Source organism: Nuphar pumila, chromosome 5 (assembly GCF_984573655.1).
Source record: "Nuphar pumila chromosome 5, dmNupPumi1.hap1.1, whole genome shotgun sequence".
Lineage (NCBI taxonomy): Eukaryota > Viridiplantae > Streptophyta > Magnoliopsida > Nymphaeales > Nymphaeaceae > Nuphar > Nuphar pumila.
This window is the reverse complement of record NC_143253.1, coordinates 9,062,437-9,075,502: the sequence shown is the minus strand read 5'-3', so window position 1 is coordinate 9,075,502 and position 13,066 is coordinate 9,062,437. Positions and strand designations below refer to the sequence as shown.

Below are 13,066 nucleotides of genomic sequence, written 5' to 3'. Positions count from 1 at the left end.
GCCTGAATATGGTGGCTATTTCTGAAATCTTTAGGGATCATACCTTAATCAAGGGATCGCTGATGACAGAAAAGTAAGATCGATCGGACCTTAACAATCTGGTACATTAATTTTGTGAAAAGTTTCACTCTGAAGGTCTGAAGTTGAACAGATCCTACCAATGATGACAAATATAGGCAGTATTTTGAGAATATCATGAAAAATGCCATATTTTGTTCACCGTTTTAAATAGCCAAAATATCATGATAGTTTCATGATATCACAATCTTATTGTTCGAGTGAAAACATCATGAGTTTATCGCGATATTTATGTTATTTTATAAGAAGAAGAGTTGCTTTTTGTTTTTTTCTTGCAATTTTTTTAATATAGTTATTTTTATTCATATTTTGCTGATAAAATGCAGAAAGTAAAACAAATGTCCACGAGAATTTGTCTGCCTATCGTTTTCCTGTTTTAAACGTTTCTCACTATGATCCTACCTCGCAACCGCCATGGAAATCACAAGTAATTTTCATTTTAACATCATAAACAGCCCCTCTGTGAGTGGGTTTTTGGTGTTGGCTATGTCTGAAATTAGATACAAGGGCTCTTGTCTAGACTTCCTGCCTGATTTCAGCCTGAACCATCTAAATTTGTGGTTAGCGGTTTTGTGTGGTTACCTTACACCTGATATACTGTGGCAGGCTTCAATTCCAAATTTGGGGAATATTATAACATGGTATTTGGTATAGAAGTCGATTGAAAGTATTCTGACAATCTTTCAACCTAAGGGAGAGATCTGAGTTGTTAATTTGTGGTCAAGTTTGGAGATCACAATCTTTCATTTGTCTGCCATGTAAACATCACATCATAGGTTCATATTTAGGCTCTGTATGGGAGCTGGCGTTCGAGAGGAGTTGAGAGGTGATGAGAGTGGATAAGAAGGGTGACGAAAGTGGAGCTGTCAACATGCTTTTCGAGTATAGCATTGGCGTAGAAAGAGCCATTTCAAGATGCTCTTCTCATGTTGCTCAACTGTTAAGGACATGCCTGACCTGATGCACTCTCCTTCGGCCTAGACATAGTTGTCAGGAAGCGAAGCATTGGGTGAGTGTTAAAAAGTAGTATGAAGTAAGATTCGTTTTGGAAGCAATTGCAGAAGCGCGTGAGCAGCGAAAAAGGAAACATGAAGAAACGAGGGGAGAACAAGTGGGAAGCTAAAAGAATAAATAATAACACAAAAAAACAAGAGGAAAGCAAGGAGAAACTAGGGAGAAGCAAGAGGAAAATGAGTGGGGAAGCAAAAAGATACAAGAGAGAAGCGATTTAAGAAGCAAGTAGGAAGCACACCTCCCCATGCGAAAAGCAAGTTTCAGGGCAAGCGCAGTGCTTCCTGCTTCAAAAGTGTGCTTTCCCCCCTTAAGAAGGCACTTCCGGTTAACTATGGTCCTAGATCTAAGCATGCCTTTAAAGGTGTGCAGTAGGGATGTCACTCGATAATGGACTTATACAACTAAATCTGTTTAGTTGGATTCTGCAACAAAAGTCTGGTGAGGTCCCCTCCAGATCGAGTTTGGCAACGTCTAGCTCAGTTCTGAATCTGATACAAGTTTTGAAATAATCTGACTGGCTCTGTTTTCACAGGTCCAGATCTGACTTTATGCACGAGTTCATATGATTATCCTGAATAATGGTTTAGAAACTGTCAAAACCTTGTTGAAATTGGATCAGTTTGCAGAATGTCCAGATAAAGTCTCCAAATAATCCGGGATCCGGCTTTGCTTTCCGGGAGCCGTGTGTTAAACAGGCCCATTTTGTGCGTCCATACTTGGACTGAACTGAGCTTGCTCAGAATGACTCTATGGGCAGTCGTACCCAGAAGAACCAGTGATAGAAAGTATCATGATTTTATTGGCATTTTGTAATATTTGGCGCTTTGCCTGCAATGCTATGTTTCTTTTTTTTTTTTTTCTTTCTTTTTGAGAAAGAAATGTCCAATTAAAAAGATAAAAAAACATGGTGGGTGAACAATCATCCCATTAAGCAATTCTGTACCGCTGTGACATTGTACCAAAATTGTTAGGAAGGGAAATGAAAACAGGAAACGTAAAGTTCATGTGAAATGGAAATGAACAATCATCTCATTAACATGAGAGTGCAATTCTGTATTGCCGACATTGTACCGAAATTGCAAGGAAAATGGCAACAGGAAACAAAACTTTTTAAACTTCATGTCAAATGGAATACGTGATATATATATATATATATATATATATATATATATATATATATATATATATATATATATATATATATATATATATATATATATATATATATATGTGTGTGTGTGTGTGTGTGTGTAACAAAAGTGCAGATGTCAACAATATGCATGAAGAATGTTATAGGTTTACATAAACTTTACTTTTTTATTAGTATTATGATAAGTATTTGATATAAATTGCTTTATTAGAAGAATGTGCACCTGCATTCTTATTTTATAGGTGAGCTATTACACTTTTCTCCCAAGGTGGTAGCTAAGATTTATCATTTTTTTTTAAATGAAGAACCTTTCAAGGGATGCAGGTAACTTAATAGGTCTGCTCAGGGGCGGATCCAGGGGGGGAAAGAGGGGCTCAAGCCCCTCCTAAAGTTTTAAAATTTTTTGCCCCCTGCTTTAAGTATAAGTTTTAAAATTTTAGTTTTGAAAATTTTTGTTCCCCTTTTAAGCACAAGTATCGGGAGTCATCCACAAGTTTTGAAATTTTAGTTTTATATTTTATTTTATTATAATTTTTTTGCCCCCTTTTAAGCAAAAATATAAAAAATTATATTGCCCATCTTTATATTTTAGTTTTATATTTTATTTTACTATAAAATTTCTCCTCCCTCCCCCTTTAAGCAAAATATAAAAAATTATATTACTCCTTTATATTTTATTTTATTATAAAAAAATTTTGTCCCCCTTTAAGCAAAATCCTGAATCGGCCACTGGGTCTGCCTCCTCATGAAGTAAAACCCGGGTTGTCCACTAATCTCCATGCCTTTCAGAGTCTGGACAGAGAAAGCCGCGGGATATATCATGGGTTTAGTGGAGTTCGATCAGGTGACCATCTCGAGCATCTTCACACACACCTGCTTGCCGGGTGAGGTTGAGGTCATTCTGCATGTGCTTTCAGTGATGACCATCATCTAACTGTTGGGGAACAGCCACTGCATGACCAGCTTGCCTCCACTAGGCCACCTTATCTCCAAATCGGTTCCACTCATCCCCAAAGTCATCCCTTTCTTCATATCCCTCATTGGGATTTCATTGATATCGATGTAAGATGTTTTGATCGGATCTGACTCCATAAGTGCGATCTACATCATTCATTTAGTAAAGATCGACATTTAAATTGTCAAAATCCGACTTATGTTCAAGATCTTTTGGTAATTCAAAAATCAATGGATGAAAAAGCACAAAATTGTGATTTAAAAAAGTCATATTTTTGTCAAACAAATACGTTTCAAAGGCTGATTCTTATTAAATCGACCATTCTGAATCCATCTATAGGATCATATTTTATCAAAACAACTTGCATCATAAGATTGAAGAAGGGGGATGACATAGGGGACGAATGGAACCACACTGCCTTATCTCATGAAACAGATGACCAAAGTCTGCATTGCGCTTGGACCATAGTGCAGGTTCTAGTACAACTCTTGTTAAGCTTGGCCAGCCCTGCCATAATTAAACTTGAAAATATGAAGAGGGTGTGTCCCCAAGGGCTTCACGTACGTGGATATGTTGGTAGGCGTATGGTGTTCAAGTTGAAGGACATTGAGAGTTTGATACTCAAGAAATAAATCCCTTGCCACAATTGACCGAAGTCGATACAAAACTATCCCTAATGAGCAGGGGGAGTACTTACGTAGTGGACACAAGACCAATAATCACGGTCAATGTGGCACTTCTTGGCTGTAATGAGATGTCGAAACCGTATGGGCAGTTTCTACCGTGTGTGTGTGTGTTTGTACAGTCAGTAGAATATGAGAACTGAAATATGAGAACTAGATATATGGGCATTTCTAACACTTTTTTTTGCAAATCCAACCATGTGGATGTGCTTGGCATGGTGAATTTGCTAGGAATCAACCATTGGATTGTGTATTTTCGATGAGAAATATGATTTTTGTATGCTTGAATATTAATGAAGACTATGAGCCATTGATTTTAAAGCCTTAAAAAATCTCATTTATGCATCAATTGTGGGTTTTTATAAAACCAAGCATGTAGATCACATCCGTAGGTTAGTCAATAGAAAAGAACAAAAAAATCCATAAAAATCACGGTTCGTACATTGGTTCTCATATTTTCAGTTCTCATGTTTTAGTCTCTCTCTCTCTCTCTCTCTCTCTTTCTCTCTCTCTCTCTCTCTCTCTCTCTCTCTCTATATATATATATATATATATATATATATATATATATATATATTATATAAAAGAGTGTGAGTAAAAAAATGTTCTAATAGGACTTCATGTGAACCTCAGAGCTTCGATTCTTCTCCCAATTAAATGGGTAGGATTCTTCCAACTCCCACCTCTCTCTCTGCAAAATTGAAACTTCTCACAAGAAAGATGAGTGACCTATTCCCGTAGTCTATTCATAGAGGAAAAGGTTGCTAAGGCCAACCCAAAAGCCATGCATGAACAATTTATGTCCACCTTTCCCACCAGGGAGAATCTAGACACTTTGGCTTGTTCAATGAAGGTAAACAAGAGTTTCTTCTAAAGATGTAAATTGCATAGAAAATATGTGGATGATTTATGGTTTCATGCCATGTCTGTGTGCAAACAAATCCTCCATGCATGAACTCAATCACATCTAACTGTGGGCCCACCCCAAGATTTAGGTCCATGAGGTTGGTCCAAATATGCATTAGAAAGGGCCGATAGCAGGGCAAAAAGAGAATATTGATCCTTCGTGGTGAGCTGATGTTGAGAAAAAATAAGAGTAGAGAAAGGAAAAAGACGTTCTCTCCGATGCTAGGGCTTAAGAACAGGAAAAACTAAAAAAAAATCAATTATTTATTTTTACTTATACTTAATCAAGAATAATAATACTTATTTATAGAGTCTACTAAAGAGCTTTAAAAGAACTAAAAGACTAAAACTAAAAATCTAAATAGATCCAAAATGACTTTTAAGACTTTTTTATCAACAAGACACATTTTTAATCATGTATTTTAGGATTTTATGGTGTTTCACATATTGATAGTGTACAGGGTTTTCTCACGATGCAAAAATCGAGGTTGTAATTGCATCAATTTTCCCTGACTCAAAAAGAAGTTTTTTTTAATCAAAGAAAATGATCCTAAGGTTGTTTCGTGACTCAAAAAGATGTTTTTTAATCAAATATAACGATCCTAGCATTCTGAACACTTCTATAAGGTTAGATGGAGCTAAAAGAAATCATGAGATTTCACTAAATCATACTTACAATTGACTGTAAATATATACCCATGTAAATCGTGTTTATGTGCAAGAAGCCAACTGAGGAACAAGCTGACTGCAAATGAAATCAAATGATCAAATTCTGTTATTGTCTATATGGATTGGTAGCACCGAACATGGACAGCAATCATTCTGACTACGACACTTGTAATGAGAACATGCATAGGGTGCCTAGACTTTTCCCATCTCCTGTACTTTTGCCCCCCCTTTCAGCTTTATATATCCTCCGTATGGGGCTAACTGGGCAAAAGGCAAGCAGTAGTGTCTTCACAAGAAGAAAAAGTCCTACAAAAGAAAAGGACACTGACACTTTCTGCTCCAAGTCCAGTGATTATTTAAGACCCTAGAAGGAAGATTTAGCTTAACTGTAAGGACTCACCCAATTGCATCAAAATTTCGATTTTTTTATTGGATATTTTTTTTAGTTTTCTAACATCTAACAAAAAGCTGGAAATACAAAAAATTCTGTAATTTTGGCAAGCTCAATCAGTAACCTCCCATACCACCAAAATCTCATGTCTTGTATCCCATTCATTGTCACCAGAAACTTTACCTATATCCTCTCTGCAAAGTGCAGAACCACACACTTCTTTTACACTTTTAAACCTTTATTGGACTTTTTTTTGACAGGCAAGCTGCGGATGGCCGCCATGGGAATGGCATGCAAGAAGACCCTTCAGTTGTGATAGTGCAACCTTAACCATCCAGCTATTTCCTCCGACGAAAAAAGGTCAATATTCTCATAATATGAGATCAAACATTTTGATAGGCCTATAAGATCAAACTTTTGCTGATGCTGAAAATGCACTTTTTCCATATTAGGGGAACTGTTTTTCACAATTATTTTTTGCTATAACATCTACATATGATGTATATTTCTAAATAAAAGGTTTAAAGATGCATTTAAGTAAAAAACACGGGCTTTAACTTTTATTTGTATGTTGTACTTCATGTGCTTCCAGCAAACACTTCACTTTTTCATGCAGTAAAGCATTTCCAAACACTTGCTTCTCACTTCATGCATCACTTCTTCTGACTGTGGTAACAGTGATCCTGCCAATAGAAAATTCAAATGTACAAGAGGTCAGATTTTCAAGTGGCATCCTTGTGTATTATTCCCTAAATATGGTGCTTGTGAGGTAGGCCACGTAAGTCAGAGTGTTGTAGGCCCCACCTGGGGTTTTTCTCGCTTGGGTGAGGGTTCCTTTTATATATATATATATATATATATATATATATATATATATATATATATATATATATATATATATATATATATATATATATATATATATATATATAGTGCTTGTGAAAACAAGCACAAGTCTATAAACAGGAGCAACTAAGGCATGCCTGCTCCACCGGTTTAACAATATGGAAAGATTTGAACAGATGCACGTCCTTTGAAAACAAATGGCTCAACCTTTTTTAAGTAATTAAGCAAACGATATCTCATTTAACGGGTGAAAGTAAATTCCAATAGCCATAAATTTTGTTATTGGCATTTCCTCTGCAAAGTGATCAAACAAAAAATTGGTTATTCTTTAGAAAATCTCAAAGATGATTGGTATATTTAAATTTTAAAAAATATATAATATAAGAAAACACTAGGACTATATGCACCATAAGGATGAGGGTCAATAGCGGTGACTTTTTTCGATGCTATTGTCCTATTTATTGCTGCTATAGGTATATAACGGCAACAAAAAATGGCCGTCAATTTTTGGCCTCAATTGAGTAATAATAGCGACATTTGTAGGTCACCGTTAATGTATGACCCAACACCGACAAAGAATCTTATCGGAACAGAGAACGCTAAAAGCGCCGACCCACACTATAACGGCGATATTTTGTGTCAACTTTAAAGCTAGTAACAATGATAATTAACTCATCATTATAGTCGATAATGACGAGAAGTAAGTTGTTGTTATAGGCTATGAAGGTGACAATTAAGTTATCGTTATAGGTTGTAACAACAACATAGGATTCAGGTCGATAACGGTGACACATGAATGCCATCATTATAGGCCTTAAACCTGCAAAAAAAAAATTGTATATTAGTTTTAATTTTTTTTTACATTACATCAAATAAAACGACAAATACAATTCAAATATGCACTTTAAACATCCTCTAACATACATCAATTCAAATATAAATATACACTAGTGTTTATACATCTTAAAACATATATTCAAATATAAACATACACTTCTCCAACCTCCTTAAACATTTATCTTCTCAAACCCCTTCAAATATTAAACTTCAAACATACATTCAAATATAAACATACACTTCAAAAAATAAATACACTTTAAAAAACATACATCCACTCCAACACCTTCCTTGCATCCTCTTCAAACCTGCAACAAACACACTTCAAAAAACAAACATATATCATCTTCAACCCTCTCCCCTACATCTTCTTTAAACATGCAACAAACACACTTTAAAAATGAGTACAATTTGATAATTCAAAAAAAAGTTGTGAAAAGAAACAATTAAGACAATATTAATGATGATGACAACAGTATGAGAATTCAGTTTCATAACTTACATATATTTTAATCACATTATGATTGAAGGCTCAATAATGCTTTTGTCTTTTCCTACACTTTTATGAGAATCTGAAAAAAACATGAAGATAGCAATAACAAAACATCTTTTCACATTTAATAGAATATCAACTTCAATTCAATATATATATATATATATATATATATATATATATATATATATATATATATATATATATATATATATATATATATATATATATATAAAATCAGTTTCGCACTAACTACAACATCTTATTATGGTAAAAATTAATACAGACCAAACATAAAAAGAAGATATAAACAAACACTTGTTATTAAAATATAACATGGCATAAAAAGCTGTAACATGTTTATCCAACAAATAGACATCTGACAGTCTTATCTACAAGAAAATAAGATAAATCTAGGATAGGTGGTTCTATCTGAGAAAAACTATGGAGGTCTGCATTTTCTCTCTGAGCTTCCTAGTTTCTTCTCTTTCTCTTGCTCTCGATCTTCTCTCTCTTTCTCTAGTTGCTGAAGGAGTCACTCTCACTCTCGTTCTTCTCTCTCTCTCGCTCCCATTGAACTCGATCTATCATTTATTCTTGTTTTAATTGTTGGAGCTCCGACTGCGTCGCCTCTAGCTGAGAAGATAGCTCTGAAACATGAGCTTTGCTTTTGGATAAAATGGCAAATGCACCCATCCCTCTCACATGTCCAGACTGCTCCCCATGAACCTTTGCAAAGACGTCTAGGTGCAACATAGATGGAACTCTTTGTAAATAATATGTTTCACCACTTTCAATCTCTATAGAGTGTAACTTGTTCTGCACAACACACTACAACAGAGCAGTAGATTAGCGACGACCACCTTTCGTCGCTAATCCGTCGCTAACCATGTTAGCGACGGATTAGCGACAACGCGGCGACAGTATGCTTACGTCGCGAATATTTTGACGCTAACTGGCGACGGAATAATTCCGTCGCCAAGTCCGTCGCTAATTGCGACGGAATAACGAGCGCTATATTCCGTCGCCAATCCGCCGGTACTAAACGGCGACCACGGCGTGGCGACGGATTTAATTCCGTCGCTAAGCCGTCGCTAGATTAATATGAATAGCGACGGAATCATCCGTCGCTAATCCGTCGCAAAAACAAAAAAAAATAAAAAAAAATTTATTTAAAAATTAATTACGGAGAACTGTACAATTTATATTTCCTGTACAATTTATATTTCCTGTAAATAAAAAACAAACCACACAAAAAATTCATATAACAAGTATCTATAATAATTAATCGTTCCACCTTAAAACTAAGAAGTTTAATTATTTACAATTCAACAATTACAATTAGGAAAAATAAAAAAAATAGAACTTCTTCAACACAGTCCTCTAATCATCGCCAAGATTTTGTGCGTCTTCTTGTTTATTGTCTTTATCTGTCCCTTCAGCTCCACTACCCTGATTATCGCTAGCAGCCTACACAAGAAAAGAACAGTCAGTATTGATAAACAAAATATAATGAAATAAATTACACACTATATGTGATTCTATCATGTGCTCATGTGTGATCTAAGGCAATAAAAAAACTCTATATGTGATTCTATCATGCTCATATGTGTGCTAAGGCAGTCAAAAAATTGAATATGTGATTATAGCATGTTCATATGTGTTCTAAGGCATATAAAAAAACTCTATATGTGATTCTACCATGCTCAGATGTGCTTTAAGGCAAGCAAAAAACTATATATGTGATTCGATCATGCTCGTATGTGTGCTAAGGCAGTAAAAAAATTGAATATGTGAATATAGCATGCTCATATGTGCTCTAAGGCAGGCAAAGCCAAAAATTTTATATGTGATTCTATCATAAATGATATATAACATGTTCATATGTGTTCTAAGGCAGTTAAAAAACTCTATATGTTATTATAGCATGTTCATATGTGTGCTAAGGCAGTCAAAAAACAGAATATGTGATTATAATATGCTCATATGTGTTCTTAGGCAGTAAAAAAACTGAATATGTGATTATAGCATGCTTATGTGTTCTAATGCAATCAAAAAAACTTTATATGTGATTCTATCATGCTCATATGTGCTCTAAGACAGACAAAAAGTTAAATATATATATATGTGATTCTATCATGCTCATATGTGTGCTAAGGCAGTAAAAAAATTGAATATGTGATTATAGCATGTTCATATGTGTTCTAAGACATCTAGAAAAACTCTATATGTGATTCTACCATGCTCAGATGTGCTTTAAGATAGTCAAAAAAACTATATATGTGATTATACCTGAGAGGGACCTGGAATCGAAGATCCCCTATCCTGAACAGCGGCCTTGATCTCATTTCGGAGAAAGGGGGCGACGGTGTATTGGAAGTAGTTATTCAGTGATTCATTAATGATCTCGCGTACATCATCACCGGAAAGAATAGTCGGCTGCTTGGAGCTTATGTCGGCGCAAGAAGTTGGTGAGCCGTAACTGGAAGAACCAATAACTGGTGAAGTGTTCATATTACTCCCAAACCCGAACACGCGACCTTTTTTGGGTTCACCTGCTGCAGTCACCCATGCTGTAGGATCAAATGATGGATGCTGAGTAGCGTCTTCACCATATCGCTCTACCATTTGTTGCTCATATGCCTCCTACAAAATAATGTTTAAAGTATTCATTAATAATTAATGATAACATTATGATGACTTGCATATATATTGCAATGATTATTAATAGAATTAATACATACCGTTGTCGTTCTCGCCTTCTCTGATACGAAGACTCCCGTGGTCTTCCGTTTATGTGTTTCTACAAACACATCCTTATATGGTACACTGCCTCCTTTTTCTGCTTCCTGCGAAGTTAAATGACAAAAGATTTAGTACACAAATTTGCAACTATACTTATAAAATTAATATTATATATTGATGAGTTACCATTTTCTTTAGGTGGCTCCCAAATGTCTTAGATCCACCTGTGTGTAGATGGGCTTCGGGCATCTTCGATCGATTTTGTGAAGCCTTCGCAGAGCGATTTTTAAATGCATCTCCCGCCCACATATCGCACATTTCATCCCAGTAATCTCTCCTGATAGTAATAGGACCATGGCCCTTCCACAGTAATGGATCATCTACTACGCCAGATGCTTTTTTTGCTGCAGTCTTCATAGTGTGCAGCATGTCTGCAAATCGATTGGCAGCCACCTTCTGCCACACCTTCCTTGCATCATTTTCTTCCACCGTAGTTGCAAAGCGATTCGAAGCCTACAAATATTTTCAGAAAGTTAGTAGACATTGCTTAAATAAATTAAATATGAAACACATTAACTATGAGAAACAACTGTATACCATGAATGAGGACCACAATCTGTCTAATACCTCCTTTGGGTACTCTTTCCATTGAGCAACTGGTCCTGGTAGATGTTGAAGAAGTGAATTCCTAATCTCCCGTACTACTTCTTGTGGCTCAAACCTCGTGCTGCACATGAATTGTTACACAGTAAATATCAATATAAAATATTTAAAAGATATGCAATAATTGAAAACAAAATACTTACGGTCGATTATCGATATACACTATTCGAATGAGTCTTCTTGTGCCAGCCTGTGAAGACCCTATTTCCTGTGTTGGCTGTTGACTTGTGCGATCAACTGGTGTAGGTGGGTCGTATACAGGCGCAACATCATCTGTAAAAAAATACACACCAAGTTCTCAGAATGTGCATTTGAACTAATCAAGCATCTAATTAGTTATATGATATACCTATCACAGGAGCCTGTAAAGATGAAGGTTGAGCCTGGCTACTACTGGATGAGCGACCACTATAACCTCCACGAACCATATTCTAACAAATAACATATGTCATACAATACATTCAAATAATTCACATCAAGTATTACAATGCATTCAAGTCATTCACATCAAGCATTGCAATGCATTCAAATAATTCAAATCATTGACATCAAGTATTGCACTAATTCAAATCATTCGTTAATTGCATAAATTATAATACATTCAGATAAATTACAATGCATTCGAATCATTCGTATCAAGTATTACAATACATTGAAATAAAATTTTTAATCATTCACACCAAGTATTGCAATATAACTCACATCAAGTATTACAATGCATTTAAATAGAGGTTTGTAGTATAAGATTTTTTTCACTAGCTTGAGAATTCTTCCTCGTCACTAGTTTGACTTTCTTCTTCTTCTTCTTCTTCTTCTTCTTCATTGTTTGCCCATCCACTTGGTACATCATTTGGATCACATTCCTCTATGAATGTTTCATCAGCCAATGGAGATATGACATGCATATCATGCGCAACATCGTGACCATAAGCGAAGTCACAGACATCATCTGATTGATAGTAATCACTGTCTTCAGCTAACTCATCTTCTTGTAACTGATCATACTCGGGGTATAGTTTGGATTTCACCTTGCAAACTGCCCACCATTCATTTCTATCTGACTTTTTTATACTCGGATATGAAGTATAATAAACTTGTTGAGCTTGCGAGGCTAATATGAATGGTTCATATGTTCCAAACCTGGATTTATGATTCACCTCCACAATGCCTGAAGCTTTGTCGAGTCTTGTTGCAGTTGGATCAAACCAATGACACTTGAATACCGTAACCCTGTTATTCATGCCTAAGTAAGTCAACTCCATTATTTCCTCTATAACACCGTAGTAATCATGTTCATTTTCACCGTAGCTGCTACCCTTGACACACACGCCACTATTTATCGTTGATTTGTTTATACCGTAGTCTTTTGTATGGAATCGATAACCATTTACGATATACCCGTTGTAGCATTGCACAACTTTGGTCGGACCATTTTCTAAATCACATATTCCTTGATCTTTAACATCACTATGGCGAACCTACGCACAGACATAAACAATTATTGTGATCACGATCAATTAAGTAACTTAGTGTTGTTTATAAGTACAAAATTTATGTTAGCTTCTTTACCAACTGTTTCAACCACTCCACAAACTTAGTTTCACGTTCTTTTTGTACTTCTGCATTAGTGAGATGT

General features: G+C 35.5%; 1 protein-coding gene across 1 annotated transcript; it reads right to left on the bottom strand.

The window, feature by feature from the left end:
• Window positions 1-9,285: 9,285 nt before the first annotated feature.
• Window positions 9,286-10,570, bottom strand: LOC149836690 (uncharacterized). The gene is made up of 2 exons (XM_090007072.1): window positions 10,315-10,570; window positions 9,286-9,492 (listed from the first exon to the last, which is right to left on the bottom strand). The coding sequence occupies exons 1-2, from the start codon at window positions 10,534-10,536 to the stop codon at window positions 9,406-9,408; spliced, it is 309 nt and encodes a 102-aa protein (XP_089863198.1). The 5' UTR covers window positions 10,537-10,570; the 3' UTR covers window positions 9,286-9,405.
• Between the last annotated feature and the right edge of the window lie 2,496 nt (window positions 10,571-13,066).

Excerpts from the sequence above, each read along its gene's own strand:
- LOC149836690 (XM_090007072.1), bottom strand. The coding sequence starts at position 10,536 with ATGAACACTTCACCAGTTATTGGTTCTTCCAGTTACGGCTCACCAACT. Across the intron at positions 9,493-10,314 it reads CGATTCCAGGTCCCTCTCAG|GCTGCTAGCGATAATCAGGG; the intron begins GTATAATCACAT and ends TTTCTTGTGTAG.